Below are 21,707 nucleotides of genomic sequence, written 5' to 3'. Positions count from 1 at the left end.
GAGACAGTAGACTGATGAAGCTAATCTCAGTGCTTCTAGAAGCCTAGGGACAGTTCCATGGGGTAAGGGACGGAGACAGACATCTCAGAACAGCCTGGGACCGTGAGGCCTTTGGAGAGGACCGGCAGGAGTCACCGGGGACAGTGGCCGTTTCTGTGCAGCCCCGTGTGCATGCTGCTTTAGAATTCCCCAGTGAATTTTCTCTGACTTTGTGTGATCGGTCCTTCCTCACGAGGTACTATTTTTTTCCCCATTTTTTTAAATTATAAAAAAATACCAATGTACATAGAAAGAATGGGGGCCACCCAGGTGGCTCAGTCAGGTCAGCGTCCGGCTCTTGGTTTCGGCTCAGGTCATGATCTCAGGGTCCTGGGATCGAGCCCCACATCGGCCTCCTTGCTCAGGGGGGAGCCTGCTTCTCCCTCTCCCTCTGCCCCTCCCCCTGCTTATGCTCACTCTCTCTCTCCCTCTGTCTCAAAATCTTACAAAAGGGGGGTGGAGAAAAATAATTAAGTCCTCAAAAACTGCAAAGTGAGGTTTTAAAAAACATTTTAACATATTTCCTCCATCTCAGTCTTCATCTCGGAGCCTTGTGATCACGGTGAGGTCGGCAGGGGACCAGGGCCCAGAGGCGTGTGTCTGCCACCCAGGCCGTAACTGCAGAGGCAGGACTCCTCCCGCCTCAAGCCCCCACCGCAGCCCCACTGACCCGGCTCTGTCTCTGGGCTTGTGAGATCGGGACTCCCGGGTGTGAAGGAACAACTGGCCAGCAGCTGCGTTCTGTTTTCCATCCCATTTCCTAACTGATGGCATTAACTTTTGGAAAGAATCAGTGTGGCATCCTGGTAAGAGGAGTGGACTGCAGGACCAGGTTCCTGTCCCCAGCTCGCTCGCTCTCTCTTTCTCTCGGGGCCTCAGCCTCCTTTTCCATTAAGCAAGAGGCTCAACTTCCACTCCCCTTGGAAGGTTTTGCATGAAGCAGGAAAAGCAGACATGAGAATCACTAGTCTTAAAAGAAAATGCTTTATTGAGATGTTTCAGTTGAAGGAAACACCTTGTTTCTCCGGCTGGGGCTTTTCCGACTCCGAAGATCCCTTTGGGCCCCTGCGCTTCCCATGAGACACCTGTGTTCCTGCTGAAGTCAGCTCAGCCGAGTCTAGTCCTCCGGCCGGGGTCGGGGGGTGGGATTCGGGGACAACGGAGGGGCACCACTCAGCCACTCTGCGCCACTCCTTCTCCAGAAACATGATGTGCTTTGTCCACAGCAGATGTTCCGACTGAAGGGCACCAGGATGCCCTGTAGCCTCATCCCTTCCAAGGGAACTGAGGCCCGAGGAATGGAGCCCCAGGCTCCCCCTAACTGCTGAAATGACGTGTAATGCTTACCGGAGACGAGAGAGATGAGAATCTCTACCCAGAGATGTAGAGTATTAAATACGGTTCCACCTACATAAATTAACTGTACAGGTTTATGGATCACAAAAAAGATCCCAGCCATTGACATTAGTAAGCAGTTTGGAATCTGAATCCAAAGCAAGAAGGCGCGGGCATATCAGTGACACACACTGTTTTCAGACGTGGGGATGGGGATGCATCTTGCCTCGATGCTCGGGCATCGGATCACGGCAGGAGCCATGCTGCCCTCGGCCTCGGGCTCCCGCAGAAGCCAGGCCAGGGGCTGATCCTGCGTGTAACTGTCCTTTCCCCGGCCGGTCCCCCACGGCCTGACAGACGGTCCTTGGGATGCCTCAGTGCATCTCTCGGGTAAACCATCGGGGTCTAGAGGTTGGGCAGCTCCGGAGACAGAAGTGACCCTGGGGGAGGCAACAAGTAGCCTTCAGCCTGGCGGTTCCCTCGGCTCCTTGATGAAGACCAGAAAGGTTTGTTAAAGCGGAAGGGTTGCCTAGACTGGCACTTTCTTCCCCCGGCGCTGGGACAGCTGGGTCAGGGTCAGGGAACCATCAAGCAGCCTTCTTTCTCTCTGAAATCCCTGTGCTCGTGGATCCAGGTGAGGCTGGGTTCATCAGTACAGGACTGGTGACTGACGCTCACCTCCAAGGCCACCGTCTCCCCTCCCACCCAGAAGGGACCTGCCAGGAGCGTCAGCTTTAGCTCAACCCCGCCTCCCCCTCACTGGGCAACCCCTGCACTTCTTTGAACCCAGGGATCGGGTCACTCCTGCCCTCAGCAGGCCACCGTGGACTTCGGCCTGTGGAGTCCGGACCCTGGAGCGGGACAGCATCTAGGATGCGAAGGTTCCATCCAGCCTCGGCCAGACCCCAAGCTTGAACCGACGGCACCCTTTCTGCAGCCCCACCTTCTAGCTCAAAAACCTGCACAACCCCTTTGGCTCCTGCCCCATGTCTCTGCTCCCTTTTGAAGTGGAACTTCTGGGATGTTCTCCACTCCCTGTCTTGGGACTCCTGTGTTCTCAATATAAGCAGGCTTTCTCCGCACCACCACCAAGTCTCACCAGTGCCCACCAGTGCTTGGTACGTCTCCACCTGCCTCGTGCCTGCTCACACTCTCCAAGTGTCTTCCTCGGGCTCAGGACACTGCCCTTTGCTGTTTCGCCTCCTAGCCTCAGGCCTGGGGGCCCCCAGAGCTCAGTGCTGGCCCCTCTTCTCAGCTTCACTCCCCCTGGGGCTGACAGTTGTCACTCTCAATGACGACACCCCACGTCTGTCTGCAGCCCGGCCTCTCCCTTAGTCCGGGCTCAGCTGTCTAGCTGCCCACTTCATATTTCTCTCCACGTGGGCATCTCAAGCCGACCAGGTCCAGAAATAAGCTGGCCTTCCCACAAGGCCTGCTCTGCCCACAGCCTCTCACACCTTGGTCGGGGACAGTGACATCCTCTCGTTGCTCAGCCAAAAAACCTGCAGCCCTCACTCCTCTCTACCTGGCCCCCCCAACTCCCAGTGCATCGCTGAGTCCTGTGGGTTCCACCTTCAAAACCTACTCCCCTGTCAGACGTAACAGGTAAATACAGAATATTCCATCCCGAACAACAGAATACACATTCTTTTCAAGTGCACATGGAACATCCTTCCCAACAGACCACATGTTAGGCCACCAAACAAGCCTCAATAAACGTAAGAAGATTGAGATCATACCATACATCTTTTCCGACCACAAGGGTATGAAGCTAGAAATCACAAGAAAAACGGAAAAATGCAAACACATGGAGGCCAGACAACGTGATAACAACCAATGGGTCAACAAAGCAGTCAAAGAGAAAATTTCAAAAATAACATGGCGACGGGGGCGGCTGGCTGAGTCAGGACAGCGTGCGACTCTGGATCTCGGGGTCTTGAGTTCGAGCCCCACGTTGGGCGTAGAGCTTCCTTAAAAATAAACTTAAAAAAAAGAAATCTAAGACAAAACAAAACCCCATTCATGTGTGCCTCCTCCCCGGGCCAAGAAGTCACCTTTTACCTGGATTCTCACTGGTCTCTGTGCACCCCTGCTGCCCCCCTGGATTCACTTCCCTCCTCAGCAGCCAGGGATCATTCCCAGGCTCCCAAGCCGCACCCCCTCCCATCTCAGAAAACCCAGGGGCTGCTGCACAGCTGCCCCCCCAGGGCTGCCCCTTCCCCTGTTGTCAGACACTCTGGGCACACTTCTGCCCCCCTGCACGTCCTTCGCCTGGTGGCGTGGGGAGCACCCCCAGCTGCCCTGGCCAGCCCAGCCCCGCGGTCTGCGGCCTCCTCCCCACGGGTTTGTCTCCATGGGGCTTATCACCCCCTCACATGCTGTCTGTCCTTCCTGTCCTCTCTCTCAGCCCACAGCCATTTGTGTCATCACTCTCACCAGAATGAAGTCCTGAACGGTCTGGGATTTGGGTAGATTTTTTTCTTTTTTAAGATTTTATTTTTAAGTTATCTCTACACCCCACGCGGGGCTTGAACTCACAACCCTGAGATCAAGGGTCACACGCTCCAGGGTCCACACCCATGGGTGGATTTCGTTTATTGCTGGGTCCCCAACACCTAAGGCCAAGTTGTCCCCAGCAGGGGCCCCCTAGATGCCGGGGAGTGTGTGAGCGGTGGGCTCACGCTTCTGAGGCCTCTCCTGCTGGGGGGGGGCTCTCACAGCCCAGGAGTCTCCCACCCGCCTGCCTTCGAGAGCCTTCTGGGGTCGGTCCTGCCTCCCACGCAGTGGCACAGCCTGGGCCCCAACAGCTGACTCTGAGTGGGACCCAGGGTAGGAGGCTGAGCGCTCTGTGCATTTGGGGAGCCCGAGCCGGTGCGCGGGAGCACTCGGTCCCATGCTGGCCGGCACGGTGGTGCTGCACGCGGTCCAGCCGCGACCGTCATGGGCGCCATCCTCTACCTCCCAGTCCCACCCCTGTCCCTGTGTCCTGCATGTGCTGAGTCCCATTTGCTCCATTTTGCAAGCGAGGAAATAGTCCCAGAAGGTTAAGTCACTCGCTCGAGGCTGCAGAGAGCCACCCGGAGCCCAGCCCTTCACCCCACAACTCCCCAGCCTCCCCAGCCTAACCCCTCAACAGCAGCCCGAGACCCTTATGCCTGCCGTGGAGCTGTGACCTCACCAGGCCGGGGGTGGGCGTTGCGGGCAGGATGGGCACGGACGGCTCAGGAGCTCGGTCCCAACACCCTACAGAGCCACCCATTTCAGCACCCATGGCTGCTGCCCCTTGACCCCCCGCTGGGGCCCCCCGTGTGGCTCCTCCAGCCCTTTTTTTCCCTTGGGATGGGGCCCTTCAGCCCTGTGAGGTCCACCACCCTGGGCCAAGGCAGCTGGAGAGGAGCAGCTGTACCTTCCTTCCAGATCCTTCCTAGGCTTCTATGGCTGCCACATTCTGATTCACATAATCGGGGTCCTCGCTGTCCTCGTCTGGGCTGCCTGCCAGGGACAGAGGCACTTCCCTCGGGACTTGCTCTGTGGACCAGTGGGTAGATGGGCAGATGGTGGTCAGACTGTTCATGTGGACACACCCACACCTGTTCCCCCAGCCAGAGGCTCGGGCCCAGGCCCCAGGTGCCACAAAACAGCCTGCAGGAAATGTTACACAGAACACTGTGCCGGTCCCACCTCTGGGGTTTGCCAGAGATTTCTGAGGGGTGTCCTGGTCCTGGCGTGGTTCCAGGCCACGCTGATGGGCCAGAAGCTTCACTAGGAAGTCAACTGCAAGGGCTGCAAGGAGCCTGCCCTGCCCGATCCTCCCAGGCCAAGCCCCCTGACTCTCCCTCTCCCCCAACCTGCCTGATCCTCCCAGGCCAAGCCCCCCGACTCTCCCTCTCCCCCAACCTGCCCGATCCTCCCAGGCCAGGCCCTCCCCAGCCTGCTGAAGCCAACCCTTAGGGAGCCCCTGCTCTCCGGCACGTACCCACGATCCTCCTGGACTCCCGCCACTGCCGGATGGATGCTGAGTTCTGGTAATCTTCCGATCCCTCGTCGCCTGCAGGGAGACACCAGGAAAGGGGCTGGGACAGGTGGCAGCCAACAGGGCTCGTCCTCAGGCCAAGGAGGTGCGTGGGCTCAGCCCGTCAGAGAAAGAAGGGATCCTCTCCGTGTATGGTCACTAAGGCCGGGCCCCTGGGGCCTCGTCCATGTACTCGGGCAAACCGTGACCCTTTGGGCTTCGAGGCAGGTGGTACCTTCGGCGGTGGGGGCTTCAGATCTCACCGGTGTAGGCGGGCCTGGCCGAGGAGGCCTGCCTCCCTGCCCAGTTCCCGGGCTGCCGGCCTCACCTGACTCGGGGTCCTTCTGCTTGCAGATCAGCACGTTCTCGTAGGAATTGGCGTCATCATCATCGTCATCTGCCAGGGACGGGGTGAGGGCTGTGGTTGCTGGGGGCCCTGCCCGGCAGACCTGGCTCTTCCTCCCTCCCTCCCTCCCTTCCTCCCTCCTTCCTTTAGTAGGTGACCTGTTCTGCCAAGCCCCCAGCCCTCTGGGTCCCTCATGGGGTCTCTGAATATTCTCCTAAACAAGATTCTTAGTGGATGTTGGCCTGGTTCCAGTGGCCTCCACCCTACGCTCCTTCATGGCCTTCTGAGGTCACCCCACACGCATTGGGGAGGGGAGATTAGGGGACAGGGTTGCAACCAGGCAGGTGGATAGTTGGAGGGAGGGAGGCTCATTGGCAGGGAGAGCCCCTGGGGGCCGAGGAGAGATGGGAAGCAGGCCTAGGCTGGTCCTAAAGCCATACCTTCGGGCAGGCCAGGGTGGCCCTAGGCTGGATATGGCCGTAGCAGAGCCTGGCACACCCTCATCGGCCCTGAGAGCTGAGCTGTAACCGCTGCCCCACCCAGCAGCCATCTGTGCTAAAGGGGCTCCAAGAGATGAGGGTCCCTCCCATATTTGGCAGGGGCAGGGGGGAAGAAGAGGACCCCTCTCTCTGCCCACCATGGGCCCCACCCCCCCAGCCCAGCGTGGCCCGGGCAGGAGCCCCAGACCTGAGCACCTCTCAGCAGGCCCTGCCCGTCCTCGGTCCTCAGTTTCCTCTTCTGTAAAGCCAAGGTGTGAAGGGCCCAAGATCCCAGGCTCCTCAGAGCCTGCAGAGCTCTGGGTCTGTCAGCAAGGCTGCCCAGCCCAGGGCCTTCCTCCAAGGTCCCACATGTACTCATCAGTGGCTGCCCAGCCCTGATGCGGGCCCACTGCCCCTGGCCCCAGCTCCCTTTTTGCTTCCCTCACCTCTGTGGCCTACTACCCTCTCCCCACTCTGCCTCCCACACATCCCTTCCCTACTCTGCTCCCGGGCTCCTGCCCCCAGCCGCCCCCCCCCCCACCCCCGCCCCGGAGCTCTGCCATCCATCCAAATCGAGGCCCAGCCTCCTTCTCCTCCACCATGGCCTTCCAACTGCCTCTGGCCTGGGGAGTCTGGCTTCTGCAGCTCAGCACCCCTCCCCCTCCCCCTCCCCCTCTTCTGCCTCACCTTCCCTGGGCTTCTGGAACTGTCCGCAGTTGTAATAGTCTGTGGTGATGGGGTCTCTGGCAAGAAAACACAGACACAGAGCAGTTGCTGGGAAGGCCGGGGTTTGGGGCGGGGGCATCGGGGGGACAGGCCTGCTCCAGCCATCATCGCCCCCCACCCCCCGGTTCTTCCCTGGTCCCTCCGTTCCTCTTCCCTGGGCCCCTGAGCCACCGAGCCTGGCTCCAGCCATCCTGACTTGTGACTCTAGGCAAGTCCCCAGCTTCCCCGGGCCTCAGTTTACCCATCTGTGAGATGAAGAGACATCCCTGAATATGGCCCCATCCTCTCTGGGGTTCATGGAACTTATCTCTGGGTGATGCAGGATGAGTCCCCCAGACAAGCTCTCTCTAGAGTAGGGCCACGTCCCCGTCCCCACAAAGCCATGGCCACCGGAGGGGAAGTGAGGCTACCTGCCTGGGCCAGTGGGTTCTAGGGCAGGCAGCTTTCATAAGGGGGAAGCTCGGCGGGGGTGGGTAGGGTCGGGGAGGAAGTGCGGCCCGCAGAAGACCACTCACATGTAAGCTGCGTCGGATCCGGATCTGGATCTGTGTCTGCTCCCTGCAGGAGGAGGCGAGGATTAGGCCCGGGCACTGGGCTGTGGGCCCCACCGCGCCCCCACCGCCCAAGATCCCACCCACCTTTGCTGAAGTTCTGGTACCTGGAGGACTCAGAATCTGGAAGAAAGGTGGGGCTCATGGCTTCCTCCTGCCCCTACCCTATCCCCTTCCCCAGGGAGGGGCCTTCAAGGGCCCAGGTGTTGCCTACCTTCCCACCTTTACACCTTCTCTCCAGCCCCTCCCCCACTAGGCCAACCCCAGGGCCTCCTAGCCCAGCTCCCTTGGCCCCCCCAGGCCTCCCCTGCACAGGACCTGTCCTACCTCACCCCTGCCCCCACCCCTGTGTCTGAGGGCCACTCACCTTCGAGGCTGGGGGAGAACCGCAGCAGCTTGTCCTTCCTGCAGGAAAGGGGGGAGGGAGGGGCTGAGGGCAGCCGGGTGGGGAAGAGGCCTTGGGGTTTCCGAACCACAGCCCCACAGCCCCCTCGTGGGGCCTTTACAATCCAGCTCTGGGGCTCTGAGGTCCAAGGTCTTGGGCTGAGCTCAGCCAGGTGGGGACCCCAGGGCCCTCCTTCCCATTGCCTCCTATGGGGCTGTGAGCCCTCTGGGACAAGGACAGGGGGCTTACTCCTACCTTGTTGCTGCCACATTGGAATCTGTGTCCCCCAGGGGCCCTGGCCAGGCCTGCCTGACCACTGCAAAGGAAAGGGGGTGTTGTCTGGGCCTCCAGGCCAGCCTGCCATTGCCGTCCCCCCACTCCACCAGATTGGGCCTGGTCACCGTCCCCATATGGACACCCCCAACCCCAAGCCCAATCCCTGGACCCTGCGGTTCGGGGAACTCACAGGAATAGGTCCGGGCCACTGCAAAGTTCTGTTGATTCTCTTCCCTGGAAAAACATGGAGCTGTGCTGAGCCAGGGCCCAGCCTCCCACAGCCCAAGGGGCAGAGAGACAGAAGAGATGGACAGACAGGGACGAGGAACAGAGAGGGGAGGGACAGACCAGGGCGAGAGTGAGGAGGAGCTGCTATCCCTCTGGGCCTCAGATCCAGGACGCCCTGATGCCCCCATTTTCCGGACTGCTCCCCAGCCCCGCCCACCCTTCTCGCACGGCCCCGAGCTGGAGCCAGCTGCCTCCACGGCCTCCCCAGGAACCCCGGAGATGGTGCGGAGGGTCTGTGGGCAGGGCTGGGGAGGTGGCCCTCAGATTCTGAGGTGAGAGTCGGGCGATCCTTCAGGAACTTCAACCAGAGTAACTTCAACCCTTCTTGAGATTTTCAAACACACCATTTACTTCCAAGTAACCGGCAAGGTAAGTTCAAGGCTTAGCAGACACAGCAAGGTACCTGGCCATGCCCAGTGTCCCCTTCTTCCTCTGAAATGGATTTTTATTTAGGCCCATCTAAAAGATGGTATTTTCCAGCCTTCCTTGTGCCTGAGTCAGGCCATGTGATTAAGCTCTGGTCAATGAAATGAAAGCCAAGATTGTTGGGACTTCCAGGAAAACTCCTTTAGAGGAAGCACTGCCAACAGGGGTGCACCTTATGTCCTTGTCCTTCATTCTTACTACTGCCTGGAACACACAGGTGAGGGCTAGAGCTCTAGCTGCCATTTTGGATCATGAAGTTCCCTTGAGGATGGAAGCCACCGCTAAGGATGGTAGGGCAGATTAGCTAGACATGAAAGCCTTTTGGGTTCCTCCTCTGGACCAGAAGGGATACCTCACCAAGCCTTCCAGGAGCTCCCGGGGTGGCTGGGGTGTGTGTATGTCAGGGTGACCTGATTTTGGAAGGATGCCCTAAGTGCACGGGCGGGACTGAACCCAAGTGAAGTGGGGAGAACCCAAGTCTCCCCTCCCGCCTCCTCCTGCCCAGGCCCAGCTTCCCACTTCCCACTAAGAGAGAGTTTCACTTCTGGCTCAAACAGCCTATGTTTCTAACATCAATCAGAGGCTGGGAGTGGGCAGGCACTGAGAGGAGAGGAGAGAGGGGGAGATACTGGGGAGGTCTGCCTGGGGGCAGGGACAGCAGGGGTGGGGGGTGGAAAAGTCCAGCCCCGGCCCCAGGGGTGGGCATGGATGGGGACATTCTATTTTCAAATTTCATTGTGGTTTTTCAGTTGCAAAAGGAAATGAGAAGGGTGTGTGTGCGCATTTGTACATGAGTTCCTTCCCCAGGCACACACACACAGTGGCGGGGAGAGGGGCGCACGCCTGAAGCAGGAGTGTGTGTGGGGGGGGTGTGGGTGTGAGTGGGCGTGCTGGCCCGTGCGCATGTGTACACGCAGGGCTCAGAGGCCCCAGGCGCTCGGTCGGTCACTTTCCTGCTCAGCACAAGGACACCAGGGGCCGCCCCCCTCCCTCCCTGGGTTGTCCTTGGGCCACACCTTGGTCTGCAGTGTCCCTCACGGCTGACCCTCCCAGGGCTCATACATAGAGCAGCTCGCCTGCCCCCAAGGCCTGGGGTCAGTGATCCCCACCCCCGCATTTCCTCTCCACCCCTACTTCCCTGTTCCTAGCTCCTCTGTGGCTCCCTGGGCCCTTCGGACAAAGGCCATGGGCTCTCCTCCCCCCTCATCCAGCTCCTCTCAACATATGTCCACACGTGCCACCTCTTCCCCAGAGGAAAGTGTCCGGGCCAGTCCTGCGGGGCAACCGCCCACGCTGTTCTCTCTCTGGAATGTCCCCTTTTGCCTTCTTTCTCTCTTAACATCCTCCCCACCTCCTCCGTCCGGCCTTCCCGACCCCCCGAGGGCATGCCCACATCCTCCTGGAGCTCTGTTAGGGAGACCTGCACACAGCTCACATTTTGCTTTGTGCCCAGTTTCTGTTCCCCACATTGCCTGGGAGGGCAGGAGTCTCTGTCAACCCCCAGCACCAGCACAGTGGGCTCCCCCAGGCTGGGGGGCAGAGGGGGGATCTCTGGAGATGCAGGGGGGCATGCTGGAGAGTGGCACCTCCTCCCCCCAAAGCCCTCCCGGACCAGGTTGAGGGCAAGTGCATGGACAGCCCTGAGGGTCCCTCCCTTCCTCCCTCCCTCCCTGGACTGCTCAGGACCCATTAGAGCCTGGTGTGGAGGAGGTGGGAGGGGGTGAGGGAAGGGGTGCGTGGACACACGAGGGGACACCCATGTAGATGCCCACGACAGGGCACGTGGAGTCCCTGGGCTGGGGACACCGAGGCACTCACAAGCTCCTCTGCTCATAGATCTTCTCGGACTTCTTCACAGCTGCGAGAACAAAACGGGATTAGTGAGCGTCCCCAAGCTGGGATGGGAACTGAGACCTGAGGTCCCTCTCTGTGCCCTGGGCAGGCCTCAAATGGGATGTGTGGGCCAGACCGCCAAACCCTGTGGGCCACCCGTCATGGACAGGGTGCTTGTTCTCCACTTATTAGGAGAGCAGAGTGTGGAGAAGGTGGATGCTGCAGACAGTGCAGTAGGCCCCCCTCCCCCGTTTTTCCAGAACATTCCCCTGCCCCAGACCCCCTGCCCCAGCAAAACCAAAGCCCCACGGTGAGCCAGACCCATTGTTTCAGGGGTAGTTTAGGGGCTTTCTCCCTGCCTCGTGAAACTTCTCTGACTGCCCTTGGACCTCAGCCAGGGCTGGGGACCCAAGCACGCCCTTACCTGGGCGGGAGCAGCGCACGCACAGGCCGGCCACCGTCCCCAGCAGCAGCAGCAGGCCCACTCCGGGCCACAGCAGCTCGCTCTCCACATTCATGTCCACTCCTGGCCACGTGTCCTGCAGTGCTGCAATGTAGGACCCCCTGTGACCAGCCCTCCAGAGTCCCCCCGAGTCGGCTGTCTGTCACCCCTGTCCCAACAGCCCAGCAGCTGAGCCCTGCTCCCTCATCTGACCCCAGACCCACACCCTGGCTCCCCAGGGCCAACCCCAACACTTGGTAAGTGCTGGACGGTTCTGGGGACCCACCAGACAGCACCATGTGTACATGCCTCAAACGTGCCCTCACTTAATACACAAAACCACCCATGGCAGGGAGAGGCTCCCAACATTTCACAAATATAGAAAGTGAGGCTGGGGTCCCAGCTGCAAAGGGGAAGGACAGGATTCAAATTCTGGCCTCTGGACCCTAACTCTGGCTCTGCATCCTTTTGCCTCCTGTGAACCCAACTTTGCTCCCTGAGCTCAGTCCGTGGCCCCTTCCACACGGGAGCCCTGGCAGCCACCACGCACCACAGGGTGCTTCTCTGCCCCTATCCATGCCCCCCCACTCAAAACCAGGGCAGAGCTGGGAGTGGGATTTTTGTACTTTCTTTCTTTCTTTATTAAAAAAGATTTTATTTATTTGTCAGAGGGAGAGAGAGCACAAGCAGGGGGAGCGGCAGGCAGAGGAAGAAGCAGGCTCCCCACTGAGCAGGGAGCCCAATGAGGGACTCAATCCCAGGACCCTGGAATCATGATCTGAGCTAAAGTCAGACTCTCAACTGAGCCGAAGGCAGACGCTTAACCGACTGAGCCACCCAGGCATCTTGGGGTTTCCATTCTTTAAACACAGGGAGGGGGGGTCCTGAGGGCATAAGGGGAAGAAGGGTGCTCTGGGTAGAGACCTCTGGGTGGGCTGCCCTGGGCTGGTGGAGGTGGGATGTGCTGGGAGGGGAACTCTGCCGGGTGAGGAGGCTCTGAACCCCACCTGGCACTGGGCCACTGCTGCGGGGTCAGTGACTGGTCCCAGTGGTGGAGAAATGCTATGATGGCCACTCCTTGGCGAAGCCACAGGCAGCCACACACCAGGGCCTGGGGAGGGCAAGTACAGCCCTCTTTAAGGGGCTTCCAAGGAGAATCTTTGCAACTAGAGAGACTCAGTCTCCTGGCCATGGCCGGGGACACAGCTGAGGGCCACAGTGGGATCTCCAAAGGGGCCCTGCCCCATGGCAGGCACGTGGAGCCCACACCCCGAGCGCCCCCTCTGTGCATATAATTTTTCCTGGCTCGGCCACCCAGGAGGAGGGTTTCTCCCCACTTCACAGCTGGGGAAGGTGAGGCTCAGGGAGAAGCTGAGCTCTGTACTGCCCAGCTCCTGTTTTGGGCTCCCCTGAGGCCTTGGCTGCACCCGGCTGTCCCCATCACGTCTCTGAGCTTCCCGCACCCTCACGGCACAAATGACAAGGAGCCTCTGAGCCACAATGAGCCTCCACTGGGGCTGTCCTGGAGAAGCCGCCTCTCCGTCCCCAAACACCAGGTGAGTCAGTGGGAACACCAGAATTCTCAAACCTCGGGATGGGATAGGGGGGTGTCTGTGGGGAGCACCCTGCTCTCGGGGCCTGGGCACTGCCCTCCCAGCCTGCACACCCTCCTCCTTCCACCCACCACGGCTGCACTGCAGCAGGCTCTCTGCAAGCCCCAAGGGGTTGGGAGCACCAGGTGGTGGAGGGAGGACTCCTGCCTGTGCCTTGGGGTCTGTTGGCCTCAGTCTTCTCGTCTATAAAATGGGGATCAACCCAGTGCCTTCCTCAAAGAACTGCTGGCTTATATAAGCAGTCTGGCTTATTGTCTGGGCTTCCCAGAGGGAAACCTGCTAGGGCTCTTCATTCTGGCCGGCTGGTTTGGGGAACTCCCTCGTGCTCCCGAGGCCTGGCATTTGAGGCCCCAGGATCCGGCCTGCTGACCTTCGTGGCCATCCCGGGGAAGGGCGGCCCTCCTTCCCAGGGGATCCTGGCCACCAGAGAGCCCTCTTGCTTCCTGGACGCCCCTGCTCTCCTGGGACAAGCAGCACGGTCGGGGTGCCCCCAGTCCCGGTCCACCCTATCCGCCTGGCACTGGGGGAGGGAGGCGGGGAGCACAAGAATGCCAAATGGGCCTCTGCTGTTGAAGCCCGGCATTGCTGGCCTTCGGTAGCCCCTCGGAAATGAGGAAATAATGACACTCATCCCTCGGGTTTGTCATGAGGCCCAGCATTGAGTGATACAGAAGGTGGGGGAGACACAGTTCGATGACTACTGTGCGTTGCCATCATCACGGTCCCTGTGGGAGGGGAAGGGGCAGCCTTTTGGGGGTGGGTGGCAGCAGCGGACAGCGTGGAGCAACCTTACCAGAGCCTCCCTCCACCTCGGGCAGTCGTGCCGGGCCCCAGGGCAGGCTGGGATCCGCCCCAGCCCCTCAGTTGTCACAGACACGCCAAGTGTCATGTGGGAGATGCCCGGGAGGAGAGCAAGGCCCAGAAAGGCGGGCACTGGGTCCAAATTCACCCAGCTGGCCAGTCACAGAGCCAGGATCCCCAGGCTCAGGCCGGCTGACCCCCAAGGCCCTTCCTGCTCTTTGACCCCGGTCTTATATTACCTTTTTAAGAACCATGAAATATTTCTTATAAGAGCGTTTTTGGGGAACGTGCCTGCGGCTGCCCCCAGACTGAGTCAATCAGCCCTCCGGCCTGGGTTTCCCACCCAGGTTCTGAGGGTGGGCGGAAGAGGGCTGGGGGAGAAGGCTGAGCCCCCAGGAGAGGCAGGCCCAGTGGCCCCATGAGGGCCCCAAGGGGCAGGCAGGGCTGGGTGGGGTGGGGAGGTGAGGCCACAGGCCGAGGTGCTGCAGGCCAAAATAGCACAAAGGGAAGTGCGCAGTTCTCAGATGAACAAAGTTTGCAACAGCCGGGCTGGGGGAAAGCCCTCGGGGCTGGGCTGGGCAAGCCAGAGTGTACCAGCCTCCAGCCCCCGAAAGGCCCTCAGAGACCTACCGACCAATCTCCCGCCCGCCTCGGGCTGTACATGGGGAAACGGAGGCCTCCCAGGGCCACAGAGCGGGGCTATGGGGTAGGAACGGAGCCAGAGGTTCGGTGGAGCCCTGGGAAGTCTTCATCGGAGGGGCTCTGCTCTGACGCCTGCTCCGTTTTCCCATGTCAGCTTGGCCTTCAGCTAAGGCCGACCCAGGGGCCTCTAATGGAGGCTCCTAACGCTCAGGTGGCCAGTGTGGGGGCCTGGACAGCCCTGGTCCTGGGGCAGAGGTGAGGGATGGTGACGGTCAGGGTCGAGGAGCTCCCCAGCAGAGAGCTGGTGGGCCAGGCTGGGGGCTGGGCAGGGGCGGCGGGAGGGCTGCTTCCGTCTGGCTCGGGGGAGGCAGGCCCTGGGCACACTTGGCCGGAGGGTCTAACCTCATCCTCCCATAGCTTAGTGGCAGGGATGTTACAGTCCCGTTTTCCAGATGGAGAAACCAAGGCCCATGGGTCAGGCCCCTCGCTGGTCCCTGGAAGCGATGAGACCACACTGGGGGCTTCCCAGGCCTGTGTAGGCTGGGCTGGGGAAGGCGAGGGTGGGAAAGCGCCCGAGCCCCAGAAACGGGCTGCCCTCTGAGTGCCGCAGGGGCCGGAGAGAGGGCTCCCTAGCCAGGGCCACCAGGGCAGGACTGGGGCCAAGCGAGGGAGAGCCGGGTGTCCTGGCATCTTCCCACCGCCCCCAGCCAGGCACCCCCCACAGCCCTCTGCAGGCCATTCCCACCCCGGGGGGTGTTGGTGGGAGGCAGCCTCAGGACCCCTGCGCCGGGCCAGGCTCCAGGTGCTCCCGAGAAAGACTTACCTGGGAGTTGGGGGCTCCTACTGCGGCCACCTCATCCTGAGCCCACACACCTGCCTGAGCGGACGCCGATGCTGCAGACACTGGCGGGCAGCAGGCGAGGCAGCGGGCTTCCTGTCAGCCCCTGAATCATCCCTCACACATCCGCTGCTCGGCCGGACCGGCTCTGCTGTGCACAGACGGGGACGTAGAGACACTCGCAGAGACAGGGAGAGACACTGAGAGACAGACAGGGGAGAGAGAGAGACAGACACGCTCACAGGCTCAGAGAGGACAAAGACACGGACACACACACACACACACACACACACACACACACACTAAATATACACGCGTAACCCAAGTCACACAAAGAGGAAGAGACACACAGAGGGCCGGGGAGAAAGAGAACGAAGTAGGGGTGCTCACACGGACACACACACAGGCAGCCAGGGAGCAGGAAGACATGGAGACACACACACCCAGAGAGGGAGAGGACCAGACACACACAGGAAAAATATATAAGCAGGGAGAGGCTGAGACACAGACAGACAGACAGACAGACACACACGGCACACACAGAGACACAGTGTCCTTTCTTCTCCAGGGACAAGCAAAGCCTGAGATACACCAAGAGACACAGACACAGATGACAGAGACCCACAGATCCTCAGAGACGCACAGAGGGAGAGAGCAAGAGAGAGACACTCAGGGAGCAGGAGTGCCAGAGAACAGGACACGCGCGCACATGGACACACACATGGACACCGTGCATCCTCCCACGGAACATGGGGCAGAGGGATGCGGGGCAGGCGCACGCCAGGGAGGGCCGAACAACGCCGCAGCTGGCCAGCCATAGCGCCAGAGGAAGCAGGACAGGGAGGCAAGCTCGAGGACGGGAGAACGGCGAACGATCCACAAGCCATGGTTTCCCCCTACTCCTCCCCACCCCAGTTCCTAGAAGCCCTCTCCTGAGGCTGCCGCTCCTGCCATCACCATCACCTGCTCCTGGGGGGCCCATAAACATATAGGGTGCTTCTGGGCCTCCTGTTAGTGGGCATTAAGCGAGTGGCCCAAAGCCATCAAACTCCTGGTGGCACCTCCACTCCCAGGAGACCCCAGGGAAACCCCCGTCAGTCTGGCATTTCAGAACCTGGGTTTCCCGGTCCCAGGGGCCCCTCTGAGCAGGAGACTGGGTTTCTCTTTCAGCCCCAGGGGCCTCTCTGGGCCAGAGGACTGGGTTTCTCTTTCAGCCTGTCCAGGGTGGCCAGGGCTCAGACAGGAGGCCCAGCCCCAAAGGCCAGGGCCAGGGCTGCCTGCAGCTGCCACCTCGTGGGAAAGAAGGGTAGTGCGCCAGCCGAGCCTTGATGTGGGGAGATCCTGTGGGCCTCGCTGCCAGGAGCTTGTCCCCACCCCTTGGGCCGCTCGAGCTTTGTCTGACTCCCAGACCTGCGCCTGTGAGGGTACCACCACACTCCTTTGTTCCCCGCTAAGCAATGCTGCACTCAGTTCCCTTGGTAACCGGCCCCCTGGATGTCACTTATACAGGCACAAGGCCGGAGGCCCATGGAAGCTATGCTGCATTTGAACCCAGACCCTTAAGTCTCCAGTCTGTTGTCCTCCCAGCACCCACAAGTGCAGGGAGATCGATGGGTGCATGCCAGCAACTCTCCTTGCTGGGGCCACCTGCCTGACCCTCACTCACACGACCTGGCCGAGCCGGCCTTGGTGTCTGTTGGTCCCTGGACTGTGGGTTTCCAGCTGGCAGAAACTGACAGAGGCTCCCCCTGTCCAATGGGAAGGAGCTGTCCTACACCTGGCTTCTGTCTTGGGCCTTCTTGGCAATGGCAGAAGTGACCTCTAACCACTGGTAATCTAACCAGGTCAATCTGCAGTGAGACCTAGGAGCTCTCAAACCCTTTCTGAGCCCATTTCCCATCTAAATGATGGGGGCTGGCCAACCGGAGACCCTTTTTGTACGAGTGGAAAAAGGGTGCTGCCCCCTTCTAGGCAATTTTCAAAGTCCTCCAAGGTTCTATTTTATTTATAAACCATTGGGTTGTGACTTAGAAAATAAGCCTGAAAAACTGGACAGTTCACATCCAGTTGTGTTAATTCTAGTGCCCTTAAGGTTTAAATTTTTTTTGTTTATAATTCAGTAGTTTTTGTGTGTTACACGTTTCTCATGACCATTTAAACCACGTTTCAGTGTGCGATTCAGTAGCACTACATTCACAATGTTGTACGACCATCACCACGCTCCAGCGCTAAACCTTTTTCGTCACTCCAGAGACACCTGGCTTTTCAGTTCACTCAGTACCTGCCGTGCGCACATTGGTGACCCAATCAAGAGGCCCAGGCGGCAATGCAACAGCTCTGACAACTTAGCGATTCCAAGCTGAGACTCTTCTGGGGTCATACATATCATCCTAAAGGCTGGTGGGAAGCTGTGCGTTTTCTTCAGGAAAATCACCTGGAGAAGTGTGTGGGACATTCTAGAACCCCCCGGAGCCCACATATGTCATCTGCCACCCCAACCCGTCTTAAGGTGCACATGAGCCTCCCCCCCACCCCCTCCTCCCTCCCCAGCCCGTTCTGACATCTATTCTTGGCTGTGAACTCACTACCCGAGGAGCTTGTCCTAGAGCACCCTCATTCTTCTGCCTCCCCCCACCTCAGGACCCGCTTCTTTTGCTTTGTCCTCTACGTGCACGTAGATTTCTCAAGGGTTTTGTATTTTTAAAAAGTACCATGCTGTCAGCGCCTGGGTGTATTTTCCATCGACCGTGTTGCGATCCGATCTGTGTGTGCCTTCACGGTTCATTCCGTCATCTGAATACAGCTTTTGCTGCTGTGAATGTTCTCTCTGGGGCACATCCCCGGGGTGGGGGGGACAATGGGCTGTAGAACATGGGAACATTCCATTTGCAAGCTAAGGCCCCATGTGTAGTTCCCACTACGCTCCTCTGTTAAGACATGAGACCCACATGCTCTCCAGCAACCGGGTTTGTCAGGTCGTGGTGTCTGCCACCTGAATGGACGTGTGGTAGTAATTTTGCTCTTGGTGACCATGATTTAGTAGCCAGGTCTGCTCGTGAGGTGGGATATCATTCATCTCATTTTGTTTATATTTTGATAAAGTATGTAAAGTATCTAGTGAGCTCACTCTCAATTTCAAGAGCGTAATAATGCATGGGATCAAGACCCCTACCAAATTCAAGGAAACTTGGTGTTATTTACGGGATCCCTGGGCTACCTGAAGAGCTTCTCTCCTGTCTCTCCCTCCATCCCGTTCAGGAAGTTCTGGGCCGCTGATGACTTCACTAACGTTTACCTTGCCTCCGACAGTGAACAGTACAGGTATGGGAAACAGTCCCCTGCAGGGCCCAAACGGAACGCCAAAGAGCCTGCCGTTGTGAAATCGCGTGCTTTTATTTGTATATTTGGTATTTTACACCTAGAGGGTGGTTACGAGGGGGGAAGAGATTGGTAGTAGGTTATAGTTAAGCACATTACTTTGGTTCAATGTTCATGGCAAGAAACTGCCGAGGGAAGCCTCTAAGATGTGGGGATTTAGAAGCCTGTGAACCTCATGTAAGCATCAAACATCTCACCGCGGTTCAAGATTGGCCAAAGAACACACGAGAGACAAGAGCAAAGCGCTCACCCAAACAAAGGGCAGACGCGGCCAGGCTCTGGCCAGACGCTCCCGAGGAAGCACCAGGAGCCCTGCCCAAACACCCTGCCAGCCACGTGGTCTCCCTGCAGCCGGGGCGGGGGGGGGGGCTGTGTCATGGCCCTGCCCGCCGGGCACACTGGGTCTGGGGAGCATAGGGCAAGACAGCCATCTGTGACACACCGAGGATTGCTTACAAGGCCCAGGATGGGACACCCTGTCTGCCTCCCCTTCCCGACCAAGAAGGCCCGCGCACAACACTGGGTTGTAGCAGGCCCTATGGCTGTTATCACTCGGAGAACAGACCTCGCACAGGCTAGTGGCCCTGCATGACCCCAGCAGCGGGTGGAATCTGAGAGGCGGACAGAGAGAAACAACAGGGTATTTAAAGTACTCCTGGTGAGAAGAGCCAATTTTAAGGCTTTAAAGAAACAACAGGGGGCGCCTGGCTGGCTAGTGGGTGGAACGTGCGACTCTTGATCCCGGGGTTATAAGTTCGAGCCCCATGGTGGGTGCAGTTTACTTCAAACAAACAAACCAAAAAAATAAAGACACAAGCAGGTGCAAGAACCCCTAGGGGTCGCAGAGCACCGTCTGGCCACATGCATGAAAAAGAGCTGCTGTTTCTAGCGAGTCTCAAGCAACAGCTGCTTTACAGGCCGCTGGTAACTGGCTCTTCTTGGTCTCGAGTTGCTCAACCAAGTAACCTCCTTCAACTAGAAAGCCAGGCTATTCCTTAGAGATCCTGACTCAAAGAGTGGAGGCCAGGCAACACCAGCACCCTCCTCCGTTACCCAAATGCACGCCTCCTGACCTCTTCCTTTCTGCCTCCTGCTAAGACCTCCCTGAGGAAGCGAGCCATTTCGGGCAGGATGGGAAACCCCGGCTCCCGGAAGTTGGCTGTGCAAACTTCTCTCCTGGAGAAACCATCTGGCCCCTGACAAGATGGGCTCTGAGGTTAAGAACATTCTCAGAAACCTGAGCCCCTTATTAAAAGGGCCCCACTTGGCATTCCATTAAATTTGGTTTCTCTGAAGGCCGTTCAAGAACAGCAGGGACAATCAATCAATAAAAATTCAGAGACAGAAACGAAGGGATCAACAGTCCGTCTAAACCTATCCATGGAACATTCAGTGGGTGTAAACCTTTATAAAAATGTATCTATTAATTTAGGTGCTTATTTGGGCAAAGATGTGCCCTCCTCTCTTAATTCAATTACTTCTGGATGAGAGGCAGGTATCAGAATGCTTTCTGTAATACTGAGCATTGCACAAACACTACGGGCCAAGGGAATAGGTGCTTGTCCAGAGAACACCCACTGCGAAGCCACAGGGAGGGAGGAAGACAGCCACTCAAGAGTTGCATTTCAATCCCAAGAAACCTCTGGAGACCCAGATGACCCACCCCTCCAGGGGTCTGAAAGCGCCCACAGGCCCTTCAAAGATGGGATCCAAGGGACCTCTGAAAAGAAGCCTCATTGAGCTGGACTTCAAGCCTTTGGCCATCAGCCCAACTCCACATAGGGCAGAGGGACTCTTTTCGGTCTCAGGGACCGTCTCCCTTAAAGAAAACGCCAGCAAGCACTAAGTCCTCTCCTCCAGGCTCGGCAGGGGAGCAGCCAAGTGAACAGCCACGTGTGCTCTCACCAGAAGAGCACCTGCCCCCCACCCCCACCCCCGCAGGGTAAGCCACAGTCAAGGCTCACCTCCCAGTAAGCAAATCCTGCACCATGCCAGGTCCTCCGCCACCCTCCCCACCAGCCGGGGCCTCTCCCAGACACGGCAAAGCTCTACAACTTGTCCACTGGGCTGCAAAACTGCCCAGCAGCGCCTCCCAACGACATCTGATATCCTTGCTATGGATGGAGTAGCACCCACCACTGTTCCCAAGAGCACCTGGCATTTCTGCTACAAATAAGCAGTCATTAAAAGCAGGCACACATTGTGCAAACAGCTGATTTCTTCCATTCTGGGACAGAAAGCGCCTTTAAAACCCAATCGAACACTACGGCCACACACCTATGTACACAAGGTCTCTGTTCAGAAAATTACATTTTTAGGAAATGAGAGAAAAAAGGCAGGAAGACCCTGGCGTGCTGTTTCTAACCATCACTGGCTCTGAAAATGATTTCCTGAGTCCTGTAAGTTCCAGAAGCAAGATGCTCGCCTCACTGCAGCTGCAGGCCGTTCCGCGAGATTCGGCTGCGGCTTCCCAACTTTGTGCAATTCCACGCGAGGGCAGCTACAAAGAACTCAAAAATAAGGACAAGCATTAAATATTACGTAAGGTTTTCTTTTATTTAAAAGATCATTCACAAAATACCATATCCATAGATTTCCTTTCTGTCATATAGCTGAATGTGTGAAGTGTTTGGAATTCCGTTCTTACGTTTAAAAGTCAACTGGATGGCCCAGAAGTTTAGATGAATTTGTTTTATTCTTAATCTTTTCCCCATTGAAGATGTAAGTAGGTCATCTGAAAGCATCAGGTTTGATTACAACCACATAATGCATGTCTTTCTTAAGTTAAGTATTGGTGTCACACAAATGGTTCTTATTTCAGAAGCAGAGATGGCAGGGGAAGGAAGGAGAGGAGAGAGAGTTCTGTAATTGCTGAGACCCTGGGACAGAGACACGGTGGGAGAAGCCGGGGAGGCCGGCCAGGGACGAGCACTGGCCCAGCATGCGGTGCTACCCAGGCTGGGCCACACCCCGCAGCACCCCCCACCCACCCCGCTCCCCGCGTGAGGCTCTCCTCCCCGGGCTCTAGGCGCTAGCCATCCCCGAGCTGCTCCCAGCGACCCGGAGCGGGACTTGGTGCTGCAGAACCAAGTTGTTCACACACAGGTGTTCCAGCTCAGAAGCAACAGCCCAGCCACCCCCCACTCCCCTGGGAAGCACGGATCACGGTGACAACAGCACTCTGCCCCAAAGAGGAGACCCAGTGACCGACAGCCACCTGCCACTATTGCAAGGTCCTCGACAGCTCTGCATAGTAAAATCCTCAATTCATCAAGCGAAACGGTAAAGTGCCAGACT

The 21,707-nt window shown here is 58.3% G+C and overlaps 1 protein-coding gene across 7 annotated transcripts; it reads right to left on the bottom strand.

Annotated features, from left to right (window-relative positions):
• Positions 1-1,004: 1,004 nt before the first annotated feature.
• LAT2 (linker for activation of T cells family member 2) lies at positions 1,005-16,213 on the bottom strand. Of its 7 annotated transcripts, none has more exons than XM_034670008.1 (13): positions 15,018-16,212; positions 11,121-11,243; positions 10,682-10,721; positions 8,340-8,383; positions 8,129-8,189; positions 7,856-7,893; positions 7,576-7,611; positions 7,453-7,495; positions 6,899-6,954; positions 5,715-5,783; positions 5,351-5,422; positions 4,781-4,866; positions 1,005-1,861 (listed from the first exon to the last, which is right to left on the bottom strand). In XM_034670008.1, exons 2-12 carry the CDS (start codon positions 11,212-11,214, stop codon positions 4,799-4,801), a joined length of 621 nt encoding a protein of 206 aa, XP_034525899.1. In that variant the 5' UTR covers positions 11,215-11,243; positions 15,018-16,212; the 3' UTR covers positions 1,005-1,861; positions 4,781-4,798. The 7 variants fall into 7 exon arrangements, with proteins under 7 accessions (XP_034525899.1, XP_034525900.1, XP_034525895.1 ...); XM_034670009.1 differs by having other exon boundaries at positions 1,005-1,814; XM_034670004.1 differs by having other exon boundaries at positions 4,781-4,902; positions 15,018-16,206.
• Positions 16,214-21,707: the final 5,494 nt, after the last annotated feature.

The sequence above is a fragment of the Ailuropoda melanoleuca genome, chromosome 10, assembly GCF_002007445.2.
Source record: "Ailuropoda melanoleuca isolate Jingjing chromosome 10, ASM200744v2, whole genome shotgun sequence".
Classification (NCBI taxonomy): Eukaryota; Metazoa; Chordata; class Mammalia; order Carnivora; family Ursidae; genus Ailuropoda; species Ailuropoda melanoleuca.
The sequence above is the reverse complement of the archived record's forward strand: the minus strand, read 5'-3'. Positions and strand labels throughout refer to the sequence as shown.